Raw genomic sequence first — 12,561 nt, 5'->3', positions numbered from 1 at the left:
GAATAGTGGCACAGCAATATTACATTACATTACGTTACATATTTGTATATATATATATATATATAATATATATTGGCTTTGTAAACACATGAGGGGCATGGCTCTGTGATAAATGTGCATACAATAGGAATTAAATGTTTTTTGGTAAGTTGTCCAAGCATAATTTTACTTTTGTGACAGAAAATAATTGTTTCCATTAATAGCATGCAGAACATTGATTTGTTATTATAAAAATAGCCTATTAAAAGATAAGATAAGATAAAATAAGTGGATATTGTCTCATTCTCATGAACACGATTGAATATTGTCACAACAATATTGGCTTTGTAAACACATGAGGGGCATGGCTCTGTGATAAATATGCATACTATAGGAATTAAATGCATCATTCTTAATCATATTTTTTTGTAAGTTGTCCATAATTGTACTTTGGTGACAGAAAATAATTGTTTCCATTAATTGCATGCAGAATATTGATTTGTTATTATAAAAATAGCCTATTAAAAGCATGCCATTGGGTCTAAATTAATGTTTTAAACCAGGATAAGCCTATTTAGTCCAATTACCCATAATAACAATAACTATTTAAAACATAATTTGCATATATTTCATTGTAAACAAACGCCTGATATACGTTTATCACCTATTTAGTCAATACGACTACAACTCCCACAATGCCTTTAAATCCCCCCAGCATGCAACACGGTGACGTCACGGCGCTAGGCGAACGTAGTCGGCGCACGTCACTTTCATTCAAGCAGCGTTTTGAATAAGCAAGATGGCGGCCGCAGCAGTGGTTGAGTTCCAGAGAGCCCAGTCTCTCGTTAGCACGGACCGCAACGCGTCCATCGACATTCTCCATTCAATAGGTAGGTAGTTACGGCTGTGGGGGTTTTATTTGGAGGTGGACGCTAACGACCACCGTAGTTTGCGACTTCCGGTCAGTGTTAGCATGCTAGCTAGCTAGCTAGCTGGCGTTCAGTAGAGAGAGCCGGCGCTGCACCGTGCTGACTCACTGCTGCACGGCCGGTAGCGGCGGCTGCTAGAGCATGTTAGCAGCTATCCTCCCTTTTATTCCAGATTGTGAAATGTTAAAACACATACCTAAGTTACGTGAAATGTTTTCTTTTAAAACGCTGCGTTGCTCTCGTGTTGTGTCATTGAAACAGCTGCGGCTAAGCTAACCACATGCTAGCTCGGCTGGGAACTGTCATGCTAGCATGCTAGCTGTTGTGGCTAACATGATTAGCTTGTTGTCAAAAAAAATTAAAACATTTTTAAAAAAAACACCCCTTTTTGTCAACACATTGACAGGCAGCTCTGTGACTTCTACTTGTTTTAGTTATTAATTGGACACGTGTTGCTAATTGCCCAATGTTTACTTGTATGTACATTGCATGACGTCACAGCGGCTGACGTCACTGTAAACAGGTCCTGTGTGTCCCATAGGCTCAGATGGCCCCACTAGCTGTCAGTGTAAAGTATAAATGTCCTGACAGAACATTAAACCTATTGGACAGAAAGGTGTTTTTGATTTGCTGCTTCTATCTGCTTTGTATATTTGGGTTTTTGGACTTCTGGTTGGACATATAAAGCAATTTAAAGAGAACTTTGTGATCTATGTTTGTCAACTATTGTTTTTGTAGATTGGTATTTACATGAAACTTAATTGTTAGTTGGTTCCAAAGTTGTCAGATTGTTGCGTGGATTCCAATATTGAGTAATACTGAGATGATTCAAACAAAACAGATGATGTGACATACATTCGTTCATTTTACGTAACCTGCTTATCCAGTTAAGGGTCGCAGCTGTCAGTGGGTACACCTGACATATATAGACAGACAACCATTCACGCTCACATCCACACCTACGGGCAATTTAGAGTCTTCAATGAACCTAAGCTGCATGTCTTTGGACGGTGGGGAGGAAGCCGGAGAACCCGGAGAGAACCCACGCTGACACGGGGAGAACATGCAAACTCCACACAGAAGGCCGTCCAGCCCGGGAAATGAACCCGGGCCCCTCTTGCTGATGAAAACAATGAACCACCCAATAACATCCAATTGTGACATTAAAAAAAAACAACAACATTGCCCTTCAACTTTTAGCAAAGATTTGAACATTTGCTGTTCCCACCATTACAAAAAGTGCACTTCACATTGCTCTAGCAGACGTTGAATGAAAGGGACCAGAACCATGATGTGACATCTAAAACCATAAACCAGGACTGAGTCAGAATATCCAAAGATTAAATAGTCCAGTACTCGTACTACGTCTCACGTCGCCATCCAGACTGTTTAAATATTTGCAAATTGCATCAAGCGAGGCTAAAATTGTAAATTGGTTACTGATGCAAACTTGTTGCCTTTCCTTTAACAGTGAGGAGAGATGTCGGAGAGAACGATGAGGAAGCTGTCAGGGTTAAAGAACAGAGTATCCTGGAGCTGGGGTCACTCCTGGCCAAGACCGGACAGGCTGCAGGTAATGATCGCTAAGTGTACAAACAACCTAATGGAGCTAATTATAGCATGTTTGTTCTTTCCAAAACATTTGTCTTCTTCATTTTTTTTTGTGGCTGTCTCTAGAACTCGGGGGTCTGCTGAAATTTGTGAGGCCTTTTCTGATTTCCATCAGCAAGGCCAAGGCGGCCCGGCTGGTCCGCTCCCTGCTGGACCTGTTTCTTGACATGGAGGCAGCAACAGGGCAGGAGGTTGAGCTGTGTCTTGAATGCATTGAGTGGGCCAAGACCGAGAAGAGAACCTTCCTACGACAGGCTCTGGAGGTATGGAGGTCTAAAATACCCATGTGGATGCTAGCAAATGAAATGCATGTAGCCATTCCATATTTTCCAATACTGAAGTGTTTTTTTTTTTAAAAACAATGCAATCTCGGCATGCCTCAGATTATGACATTAGGGGACATTTCTTTGTGGCCACCATGACCCCTTTAACTGGGAATAGCTCATGTATATGGTAGAGGAAACCTGCAGTATACAACTGATATCACTGAGCTGCAAATTAAAAGTTTGATGACGTAGGCAAAGTTATAAGGCTATTAAAGGTTTTGCAAAAACTTATAGAGCATCCATTATGATGTCAAAGGGTTTATTATTCGCATTGTTTGACACCTTGGTTGCAAATGAGGCAAAACTATTTGATTAAAACCAGCAACAGCTGATTTATTCGCCCTCTCACCCAACCCTAGTTAGCGTTGACATACAACACCCTTTATGAATAATGATAATGAAAACAAAAGGCATATTTCCAAACATAACCTGACTCATGGAGTGGAGACGCTGTGATTTCAAACAGACTACGGTGGAGCTTTAGGTTGTTAGTAGATATGCAGCACACTACTTTGGCTTACTACTTTGGATAAAAACCAAATGATGACCGGAAACTTGACAAATGTGATGAAGCAAAGTTGTAAACCTTAAGAAAATAACAAAGAGAGACAATTATAGTTACTACACACTGCAATCTATGATGAGGTCAATCCCTGCTATAGCAGCCAAAATAGGGTTCTTGGCAAAACAGCTGCCATCAGGTTCACACTCACAGCCAGGAATATCTGGAGCTTTTGGCTGAATTACAAAACCCAGGAACAACAAGATTCTATGTACAGTTCTATGTATAAAGTAGAGAAGGAAACCATGAAATGGAACTGGGGCATGTACGAATGATTACAATGATTGAAAGCTGAGAAGAGGGACGCTCTTCAGACAGGCCATGGTTTGCCGCAGGACAACCATTCTGAGTAATGTGATAGGAGTAAAAACAATCCCAGGAAACTTTGTTAATACCGTGAGCTCAGGCTGAGAAAGAGAGAAGTCTTCATGTACTAACATCCACATTAAAACACTGTTTTGAGGAACAGCTGTTAGGAACGTATTTGTGTTTTGACGCCTATGTGTAGACAACATGTTAATATGTAATGAAGTTTTACATTTTTCCAAAGCATCTCTTTTATGCATCACCCTCCTAAAAACAAACGGCAATAGTTTATTTTCAGACTTACTTTTTAGCACCTTTTAAGGAACATGTTTGTCTATTTTTTTTTTAACACTAGCCTCAGCAGGCAATAATGTAATGCTGCATTTCAAGTACAAATGATTATCACTTCTATGCGTTGGTGTTAAGTTCCACCTTTTGAGAACAGTTGGTTCACCTCCTCTCTTTGGCACTTTCTGTAAGAAGCAATTCTAAGAAATGTAGGACATACGTCTGTAATTTAGCACGTTCTTCCAAGAAGTGTGCCAGGGGCATTTCAACATCTTGCTGTTTGCGATGCTTCATAATGGATGACATTTTGAAGGGCCATGACCTAAAACTTATCTTTTCCATCTTGAGGGACCAAATGTCAGTGAAATCACTTTTTGTTCTGTCTGTAAAGCGTGATAAAAACCAAGCATCTGGTCCAAACAGCAGGTTTTATGTTTGCTTCTCTTGCTCAGGGACTGAAGATGGAAATTAGTAGCTAAATCTGGTACAATACATGTCTTCTCTTTGTATGAGATTAATGGGTTTTTTTTGTACAGGGTCCCTGACAATGAATATAATAAACTAAACTTTATGTGTATGTTCCAGCCTTGATTTCTTGCAAATGTATTTTAAGCAAAAATATGGATGTGTGGGTGCAAAATCAAAAGGATAAACTGGAAAATGCTGCACTCTCTAGGCCTTTTAATATATTCTACAAAGATGCCTAATAGAAATGATGATATTTCACATGCTGTGGCTTTCTAATGCTGAGTTTGTCCAAACTAAAGTGTTATTTCCAAAGTTCCTTTAAGTGTTTTCTAGCTTTTATATAAGACAATAGATTGGCACAGCTGCTCTCTGCTTGTCTAAAGAAATGCTCTCTTCTTTCAGGCACGACTGATCTCGCTCTATTTTGACACCAAAAGATACCAGGAGGCCTTGGCACTTGGTGAGTGTTTGGAGACGAAACATTGGTATCTTTTGGTAAATGGAAGCTTCTGTTTTCTGCTTCAGAGACTTTACAAAAAGGCAGGACGGGAAGCTTATAAACAAAGGGGTTTGCAAAGCATTAAGATGTGTTTTACTTATAATAAGAGGAGAAAAAAGAGCACATATCAGGACTATAATTGCACATTTACCCCCCCCTAGCTGTGTAGTGTTGTACAAAGTTATTGCAACAGTTAATGTGCGTGGCATTAACTCTCCTTCATTCTCTTTCCCCTCAGGCACCCAGTTGCTCATGGAGCTGAAAAAGATGGATGACAAAGCTCTTCTGGTCGAGGTTCAGCTGCTTGAAAGTAAGACGTACCACGCTCTCAGTAACCTGCCCAAGGCCCGCGCAGCCCTCACCTCAGCCAGGACCACCGCCAACGCCATCTACTGTCCTCCCAAGCTCCAGGCCGCCCTGGACATGCAGTCAGGTCAGATGTGTTCACTGTTCTCACCTCCAAAGCTTACCTGGGGGTTGGGTGGTTAGCGTGTGCGTGTGTGTGGTGTGGTGTGTGTGTGTGTGTGTGTGTGTGTGTGTGTGTGTGTGTGTGCGTGTGTGTGGTGTGGTGTGTGTTGGGGATTACGGACCGGTGGCATTTATGATACCTGTGAAATGGAGAATTAAGCTCCCACAGTATAAGAATTAATATTTGTACAATAAATGTCACAGAAAATATACAATCTATTGAAAAATAAGTTTTTTCGAAAACATTTAGAATTTATTTGCAAAGATTTTTTTATTACTGTTTGACTGCTTTACATCTGGTACCTTTTGTAGGAAAAACAAACCACTAGTATTTGTAAAACTACCACTGGGGGGCGCCAGGCAAGTCTGAAACATGTATACAGAGTTCAAACTGTACAGTGCCTTGTAATTTGATGGTTTCACACACTAGTTAATACTCTTCAATCCACACTTTTATCCTATGAAAGCATGACAGTGTTGTTATAAACTGGTGATTTTTATTTTTTTATTAATCTGACCATAGTGGTGATCAATTTCATGGTGGTTTATAGTAATTAAAATGGCAATAGACAAGTTTTTTGCTTTAACTATGAAGTAGATTGCACAATGTAATGGCTATAGATTAGAATAATGACACCAAGTTGTTTAGATTGGTTACGCTTTAATGTCACTTTGGCATTATTAGGAGGCATCGCCCCTGCACAAAGTATTAAGATGGGTTTAAGATAAGATAAGATAAGATAATCCATTATTAGTCCTGCAGTGGGGAAATTTGCAGGATTACAGCAGCATAGAGTAAAGTGCACACAAGAGACAAGATAAAATAAAAAACAAGTATTATAAATAAGCAATAAAAAAACTGTAAAAAAAAATCAACAATAACCGAAATATTATATTTACAGACAGAAAAAAAAAAAAAATATATATATATATTATAGTTAATGTAACACAACACTGTCAATGAAGCAACTCTTACAGTTGCTTGAAAATGGCATATGTGGTGTTCTGCAGTGACTCGGCTCATTTAATACTGATAACCATCTCAAAGTCACGCAGTTAGTGTGACTTCTGGCTAATTCTTCTGACAACGTTTTCATTAAGCGGTCTTTGCTATGAAAACACACTCGCACGCTGGTTTTAAGCTTTTCATTCCATCGTACAATCACATAGCAGCTGTTTGTCTCCAGCCCAGCGAGTTCCCCCAGTCTTTTGTTGGTGTTTCACATTTCACGGTGGCTTAAAGCGGTTTGTCTTTAGCCATAGATCGTAACCGTTATGTTTCGTCTTCTCTGCTGCAGGGATCATCCACGCAGCAGAGGAGAAGGACTGGAAGACGGCCTACTCCTACTTCTTTGAGGCCTTTGAGGGCTACGACTCCATCGACCACCCCAGAGCCATCACATCGCTCAAATACATGCTGCTGTGCAAGATCGTCCTCAACCTGTGAGTAGTGCTTAAAACTTTGCCGTTTGAACTGCCAATACCTTGACTCATTAACATTACTGAGTCTATATATAAATAATGTTATTAATGTTTCAGACCAGAGGAAGTTCAATACCTGATCAGTGGGAAACTGGGTCTGCGACATGCCGGCCGACAGGCAAGTACCAAACATTTTCTACTCGAAGCCGACTGGCCAAAGCAGCGATGTTATTTGTTTCATTGTTTGGCAAAAAAAATCTGTTGTTTTTCCTGACTATCGCTGCAGAAAGTATGATTAAGGATGAATCTTTTATGATGATGCATACTATTTGAACTAAATGAAGTACAAGCTCTTCTTTTCTTCTGAAACACCTTGTGAATAAAACCAATTTCTGCCTCTTGTCATCATTAACAATATTCTATTTCTGTAGGACTTTTTAAATAATTTCAGTTTTTTCCCCCTCTTGTTTCTAGTTGATTCTGTAGAATGTCATTAATCTTTTTTGTTGTTGTCCATTCAGACAGATGCGCTGAAAAGTGTCGCCCAGGCCTGCAAGAACAGATCATTAGCGGACTTTGAAAACGTAAGAATCAATTGTGTGTTAAAGGATTTCCATGCAGATAAAGCAAACCTCCAATTAGTCTTTTTGGTCTACTGCTGAAAATCTGCAGCACACACACTTGTGAACTTTTGCTTCTTGACTTTTAATTAGTGTGATTATACCGGCTTATAATAAGCTTAAACCTTTCTTCCAAGTGTTGCTCAATACATAATACATAATGCATTTTAATGATGTTTTTGTAGTAAGCTTGCACACAAATTGCCTGACTGTTGCCGTTGTGCGTCCTCCAGGCCCTAACAGAGTACAAAGCAGAGCTGAGGGACGACCCCATCATCAGCACTCACTTGGCCAAGCTGTACGACAACCTTCTGGAACAGAACCTCATCCGAGTCATCGAACCCTTTTCCAGAGTACAGGTACGGAAGAACTAGGCTTTACAAAGGGAACTTCTCATAATAGAATTATTCAATAAAACCTTGTTTTCTATGCTGCTGTAAGCCTGCAAATTTCCCCGCTGCGGGACTAATAAAGGATTATCTTATCTTATCTTGTTGCATTTTTCTACCAGGTCCTAAATCTTTTGTTCCCTTGTTCCTCAACTTTGTACAAAGACTATCTTAAGCCCTATTGAGACAAGAGAGGTTTAAATGTAACTATCAACATAGTATCTTAATTCTTTTTTATTTTCTTTTTTGCACAATGCAATCCCACTTTACTAATAATCATGCATTCTGCAAATACTGTGGCTTTCTTTCCATATTGTAGGACTGACATGAATATCAACTTATGTTCTTGTTCCTCATCATTTTAATAAAGAATGAGTGATTATTTAATCTTCCTCTGCTTCTGTTTTCAGATGGAACACATATCAGGTCTAATCAAACTGTCAAAGGTATGCATATTTGCAATTAACCAATTTTTCCTTTGTGTTAAAATCATTATTTATATCTCCATAAAATGTGGGTTTTGTTAATGATTTCTTTTTTTCTTCTTTTTTTTATAGGCGGATGTTGAGAGGAAATTATCACAGATGATTCTGGATGAAAAGTTTCACGGTAATTTGAATGATCTGATCCTATAAAAGCACATACCCATGTATTTGACAGGCAGATTAAGAGTCTTTTAGTGTGTTTTGATCGTATCTCTGTGACTCTTTGTCGTGCAGGAATCCTCGACCAGGGCGAAGGTGTCTTGATCATATTCGAGGAGCCACCGGTGGACAAAACGTACGGAGCAGCCTTGGAAACAATTCAGAACATGAGCAAAGTCGTGGACTCACTTTACAACAAAGCCAAGAAGCTCACATAGGTAAAAATACATGAATAATAATTAAGAGACACAACGTTGCTTTCATGCTCTTTCTTCAGTCTCTCTAATAGATATTTTGTCTCCTGTCCTCAGAGCAGATTGCCACGGCAGTGCGATGGAGGATCTGTGTGTGTTTGACCAGCGTGCGTAACATTTTTAAGACGTGGGGACAACGGAGAGCAGCGGAAGAGTCCCACAAACTGCAACAAACAGGATTCCCCATCGAACTCCCCCCTCCTTCCTCCCTCCTCCCACCCCTCCTCTCCCTCCATGGACAATTTCATCACTTCTCTTGTATTTTATTTCTTTTTTTCTCCCTCCTTTTTAATTTTGATATCTCTTCAGGATTCTGTATAACACTCAGCGGCCAAATCAGGCCATCAGGGAATATTGTACAACACACAATAAAAAAAACAAACAGATTCAAAGGTTTAAGAATACATATATGTTTATATCTGCTATAAGGCCGGGGCTATCCGAGCTTTAGCTGACTTCACTGCAACCTCAACGGTGCAACTTTGACCTCTGCGGCCTCGGACTCTGCTGCCGAGGCTTTTACTCCTCCTTCTCTTTGTCCACATCTTTCAGAAGCACACTGTTCAGTTTTTGGAAGATTTAGGATACTCCTTGGGATACTGAATTTTGGTCGAAGAGCACCCCCCCCACCCCCACCCTTAACTCTTATTTCTTTTTTTCCTCACCATATCAATGCCAACAGTTAAGTCCCCACTGTATTTCAGATATGTATTAAACTCACTTCATTTGTTTTTTTTGGTTTTGTGTTTTGTTTAAAAAAAAAAAAACAAGAGAGAGAATCAGATGGTTGCCACATGTCTGCCCGCCCTGGTTATCTAAGATTAAAAAATAAATAAAATACAGACAGGATGCCATTTCACCACTTGTGCCACTTTTTGGGCGCTTTCTGTTTGCCTCAGTGTTTTGGGTGCAGTATGAAAAAACAGGAGGGCAGAGGTGGAGATGTAATTCATCGTCCTCTGAGCATCTGTGCGTTACCGCTGACTGAGCGATTCTCCATTGTTAGTTCCTAACTAGTGCGGTATGCTAGTAACCAAACAATTTGTATGGTTTTGATTTGGTTTTGATTTTTTTTTTCTCCTTTTTGTTTTACTCTTATAAAAGACATTTTCAAAATAAATATTTTGTATTTTAAGGATTTTGTCTTGTCTCTTGCAAAAAACAAAAAGAAAAGTGCTGATGGTAATTCGATGTGGTAACTTCTTTCATCGGCCACTCAGCTATGTTTGTTTAACAGTACGAGGGTGAGAAGACAGGATTTACGTGTTGCAATGTGTTTTGAAATGCAGTCGAGAATGGCAGTGTGACCCAGAAAATGTATAAAATAAAATCAAAGGGACGGTTTCTATATCAGGACCCATTTTTTTGGGACACTGAAATACAAATATTCACCCGAGAGTCTCTGTTCCTCCTGCTGCTATATTTGTCACTAATTTGAAAAAAAGGCAACTCACATCAAAGGGCATTAAATCAGTTAAACGGACAGCTTTGGATCGTCTTTTATTTTGATTTGTACACAAACAGCATGATAAAAGCTCCATTCATGAGAACAGACATGTTTTTTTTTTTTTTACTGTAACACTTTTTAACTACTTTTATTACAAGAGATACAACTTCTGTGAACAGCATCAACAGGCTTAGTTCAAAAACCTTTTCTTATTTATCAGATTAAACATTCTTCACATCAGTGTACAAACAAATACCACAGAGTGCAGGATTTATTTCTTCCTTTCCTTCTAAGTTTAATAAAAGCACAAATGGAAGCACAATAATGTCAAAGATTTCATGCTCAGTTTTTTGTCTGCAAAGGTGCAGCTTTTCACTTTGACCCTTGTAGCATTCAAAATAAACTACAACTTCAAAACTACATTTTTTTCTATTACATCAGCAGTTTACATTTTAGAAATATTAGTGCATGTCTTGTTTTATGCACTGCATAGTATTATAAGTATAAAACTACAACATCAGCTTCTAACTCAAATACATTATTTATCTGATGAACAACAGAAGTATTTTATGTACAAACAATTAGAGATAAAATGTTTTCTGGTGTATTAATCTTTATAAGTGTTCCTCTATCTTTATTGATAAAACATTCAAAATATACAAATATTACAAACAATTAATCAACATATTGGTACAATAATTTAAATAAATAATTAAAAAAATATTATAATAAATAGAATCAATTACAATATCAGTCAAAAGTTTGGACACACCTTCTCATTCAACTACTTTGAAGAATCTAAAATATAAAACATATTCTGGTTTGTTGAGCATTTGTTTGTTTACCACATAATTCCATATGTGTTCCTTCATAGTTTGGATGTCTTCAATATTAATCTACAATGTAGAAAAAAATAAAAATAAAGAAAAACCATTGAATGAGAAGGTGTGCCCAAACTTTTGACTGGTACTGTATATCAAATTATAATGGGAAAATTTTTCAAGAATTCACTGTACAATTTTACAGTTTTATTTTTTTTTTTGTATTATTTGTATATATATATATGCTTTCAATTCACATAAAAATCCACTGAAATTTGGGCTAACTTTTCTGATTTTAAATATATGTACAGTTTGTGAAATGTAAAATTATGCAATAAATAACTTATACTCAATAAAGGCTTAAATCGTAAATCTAACTTGACACAGATTTCAAAGCAAGAATTTGGAGAAATCTATATTTCTTGGATGTCATATTTTATTGTGGTATTCTGCCAAACACCAGCGTTACGTCTCGTTGTGTGCGTGATGACGTAGTAACGCGTCAGCAGGTCCCGCCCCTTTACACGTCACTTTCTCATTTCTCCAGTCTGTTCTGTCAGCAGAGCGTTTTATGCTGAGTTACACTTGAGCAGAAAAAAGGAGCAAAGATGACCGACCGGGTGAGTTTATCTGAACCAAAATGTTCAAACCTAACTGCACCAACCAAATACTACTACTAACGTGTACTTAAAGTACTAGAAACTTTGTTTTTGTACCCGTAAAGTGAGCCAGCGTAGCACTTCGCCTGTGTGGCAGAATCAGATGTCATTCAAAACAACCCGGAAGTGGAATGGAGTGTCACATGACCAGCGCTACATTGTAGCTCTGCTGCTTTGTTGTTCTACATTTAAACCCATATATGTAACAGCTACAGAGCATTGGTGTTAATAGTGTTATTAACTTGGATATAAATAATGTTTTTAAGGGCTGTAATGATGTATATAGTTAGTTAGGTCCGGTTTAAAAGGTTAAATAAATAGTGGTAATGAAGGAAGTACAGCTGCATTTAAGGAACAAGAACAGCACTAAAACATCTGTGCAATATAAATTCACTGTGCAATATAAATACACTGTGCAATATAAATACACTGCAATATAAATGCACTGTGCAATATAAATACACTGTGCAATACTATAATCACTCTGTCTGTACATTCAATACTTTTTAGTTATTGTGGATTTAATTTAATTTTAATTAGTTTTTACTTATTTAACAATTCTTTCCTGTTTAGTACTTTTATTACTTATTTATAATACAGTTGTTGTTTTTTTGCACTATCCCTATGCTGCTGTAATCCTGTAAATGTCCCCGCTGCGGGACTACTAAAGGATTATTTTATCTTATCTTATCTTATCTTATCCTTGGCTGTTTTCAAGAACTGAAGTTTTAACAAAGTGATCATAATTCAGTAAGCAGCTGTTACACCTACACACAGATGTCAGTTGTGAAAGTATTGTAGTTTAATACAACATCCCTATAATAAGTCCTATCTTCATGCAGGCTATTATGGCTACAGTTCATTCTTTT

At 38.0% G+C, this 12,561-nt stretch overlaps 2 protein-coding genes across 3 annotated transcripts in view; both read left to right on the top strand.

Moving 5' to 3' along the window:
• Positions 1-728: 728 nt before the first annotated feature.
• psmd11b (proteasome 26S subunit, non-ATPase 11b) lies at positions 729-9,900 on the top strand. Of its 2 annotated transcripts, none has more exons than XM_054598697.1 (13): positions 729-869; positions 2,380-2,481; positions 2,586-2,782; positions 4,872-4,929; positions 5,207-5,401; positions 6,735-6,879; positions 6,976-7,036; positions 7,380-7,442; positions 7,712-7,837; positions 8,278-8,313; positions 8,425-8,476; positions 8,587-8,729; positions 8,828-9,900. In XM_054598697.1, the coding sequence occupies exons 1-12, from the start codon at positions 779-781 to the stop codon at positions 8,727-8,729; spliced, it is 1,269 nt and encodes a 422-aa protein (XP_054454672.1). In that variant the 5' UTR covers positions 729-778; the 3' UTR covers positions 8,828-9,900. The 2 variants fall into 2 exon arrangements, with proteins under 2 accessions (XP_054454672.1, XP_054454670.1); XM_054598695.1 differs by having other exon boundaries at positions 730-869; positions 8,823-9,900.
• A 1,645-nt stretch (positions 9,901-11,545) lies between these two features.
• LOC129091093 (vesicle-fusing ATPase-like) overlaps positions 11,546-12,561 on the top strand; it is a 28,121-nt gene continuing 27,105 nt past the window's right edge. Inside the window, exon 1 of the mRNA XM_054598557.1 lies at positions 11,546-11,653. Within this exon, the coding sequence (XP_054454532.1) occupies positions 11,642-11,653 (12 nt within the window). The 5' untranslated portion in view covers positions 11,546-11,641. The remainder of the gene's footprint in view (positions 11,654-12,561) is intronic.

This window comes from Anoplopoma fimbria, chromosome 5 (assembly GCF_027596085.1).
Source record: "Anoplopoma fimbria isolate UVic2021 breed Golden Eagle Sablefish chromosome 5, Afim_UVic_2022, whole genome shotgun sequence".
NCBI lineage: Eukaryota > Metazoa > Chordata > Actinopteri > Perciformes > Anoplopomatidae > Anoplopoma > Anoplopoma fimbria.
The sequence above is the reverse complement of the archived record's forward strand: the minus strand, read 5'-3'. Positions and strand labels throughout refer to the sequence as shown.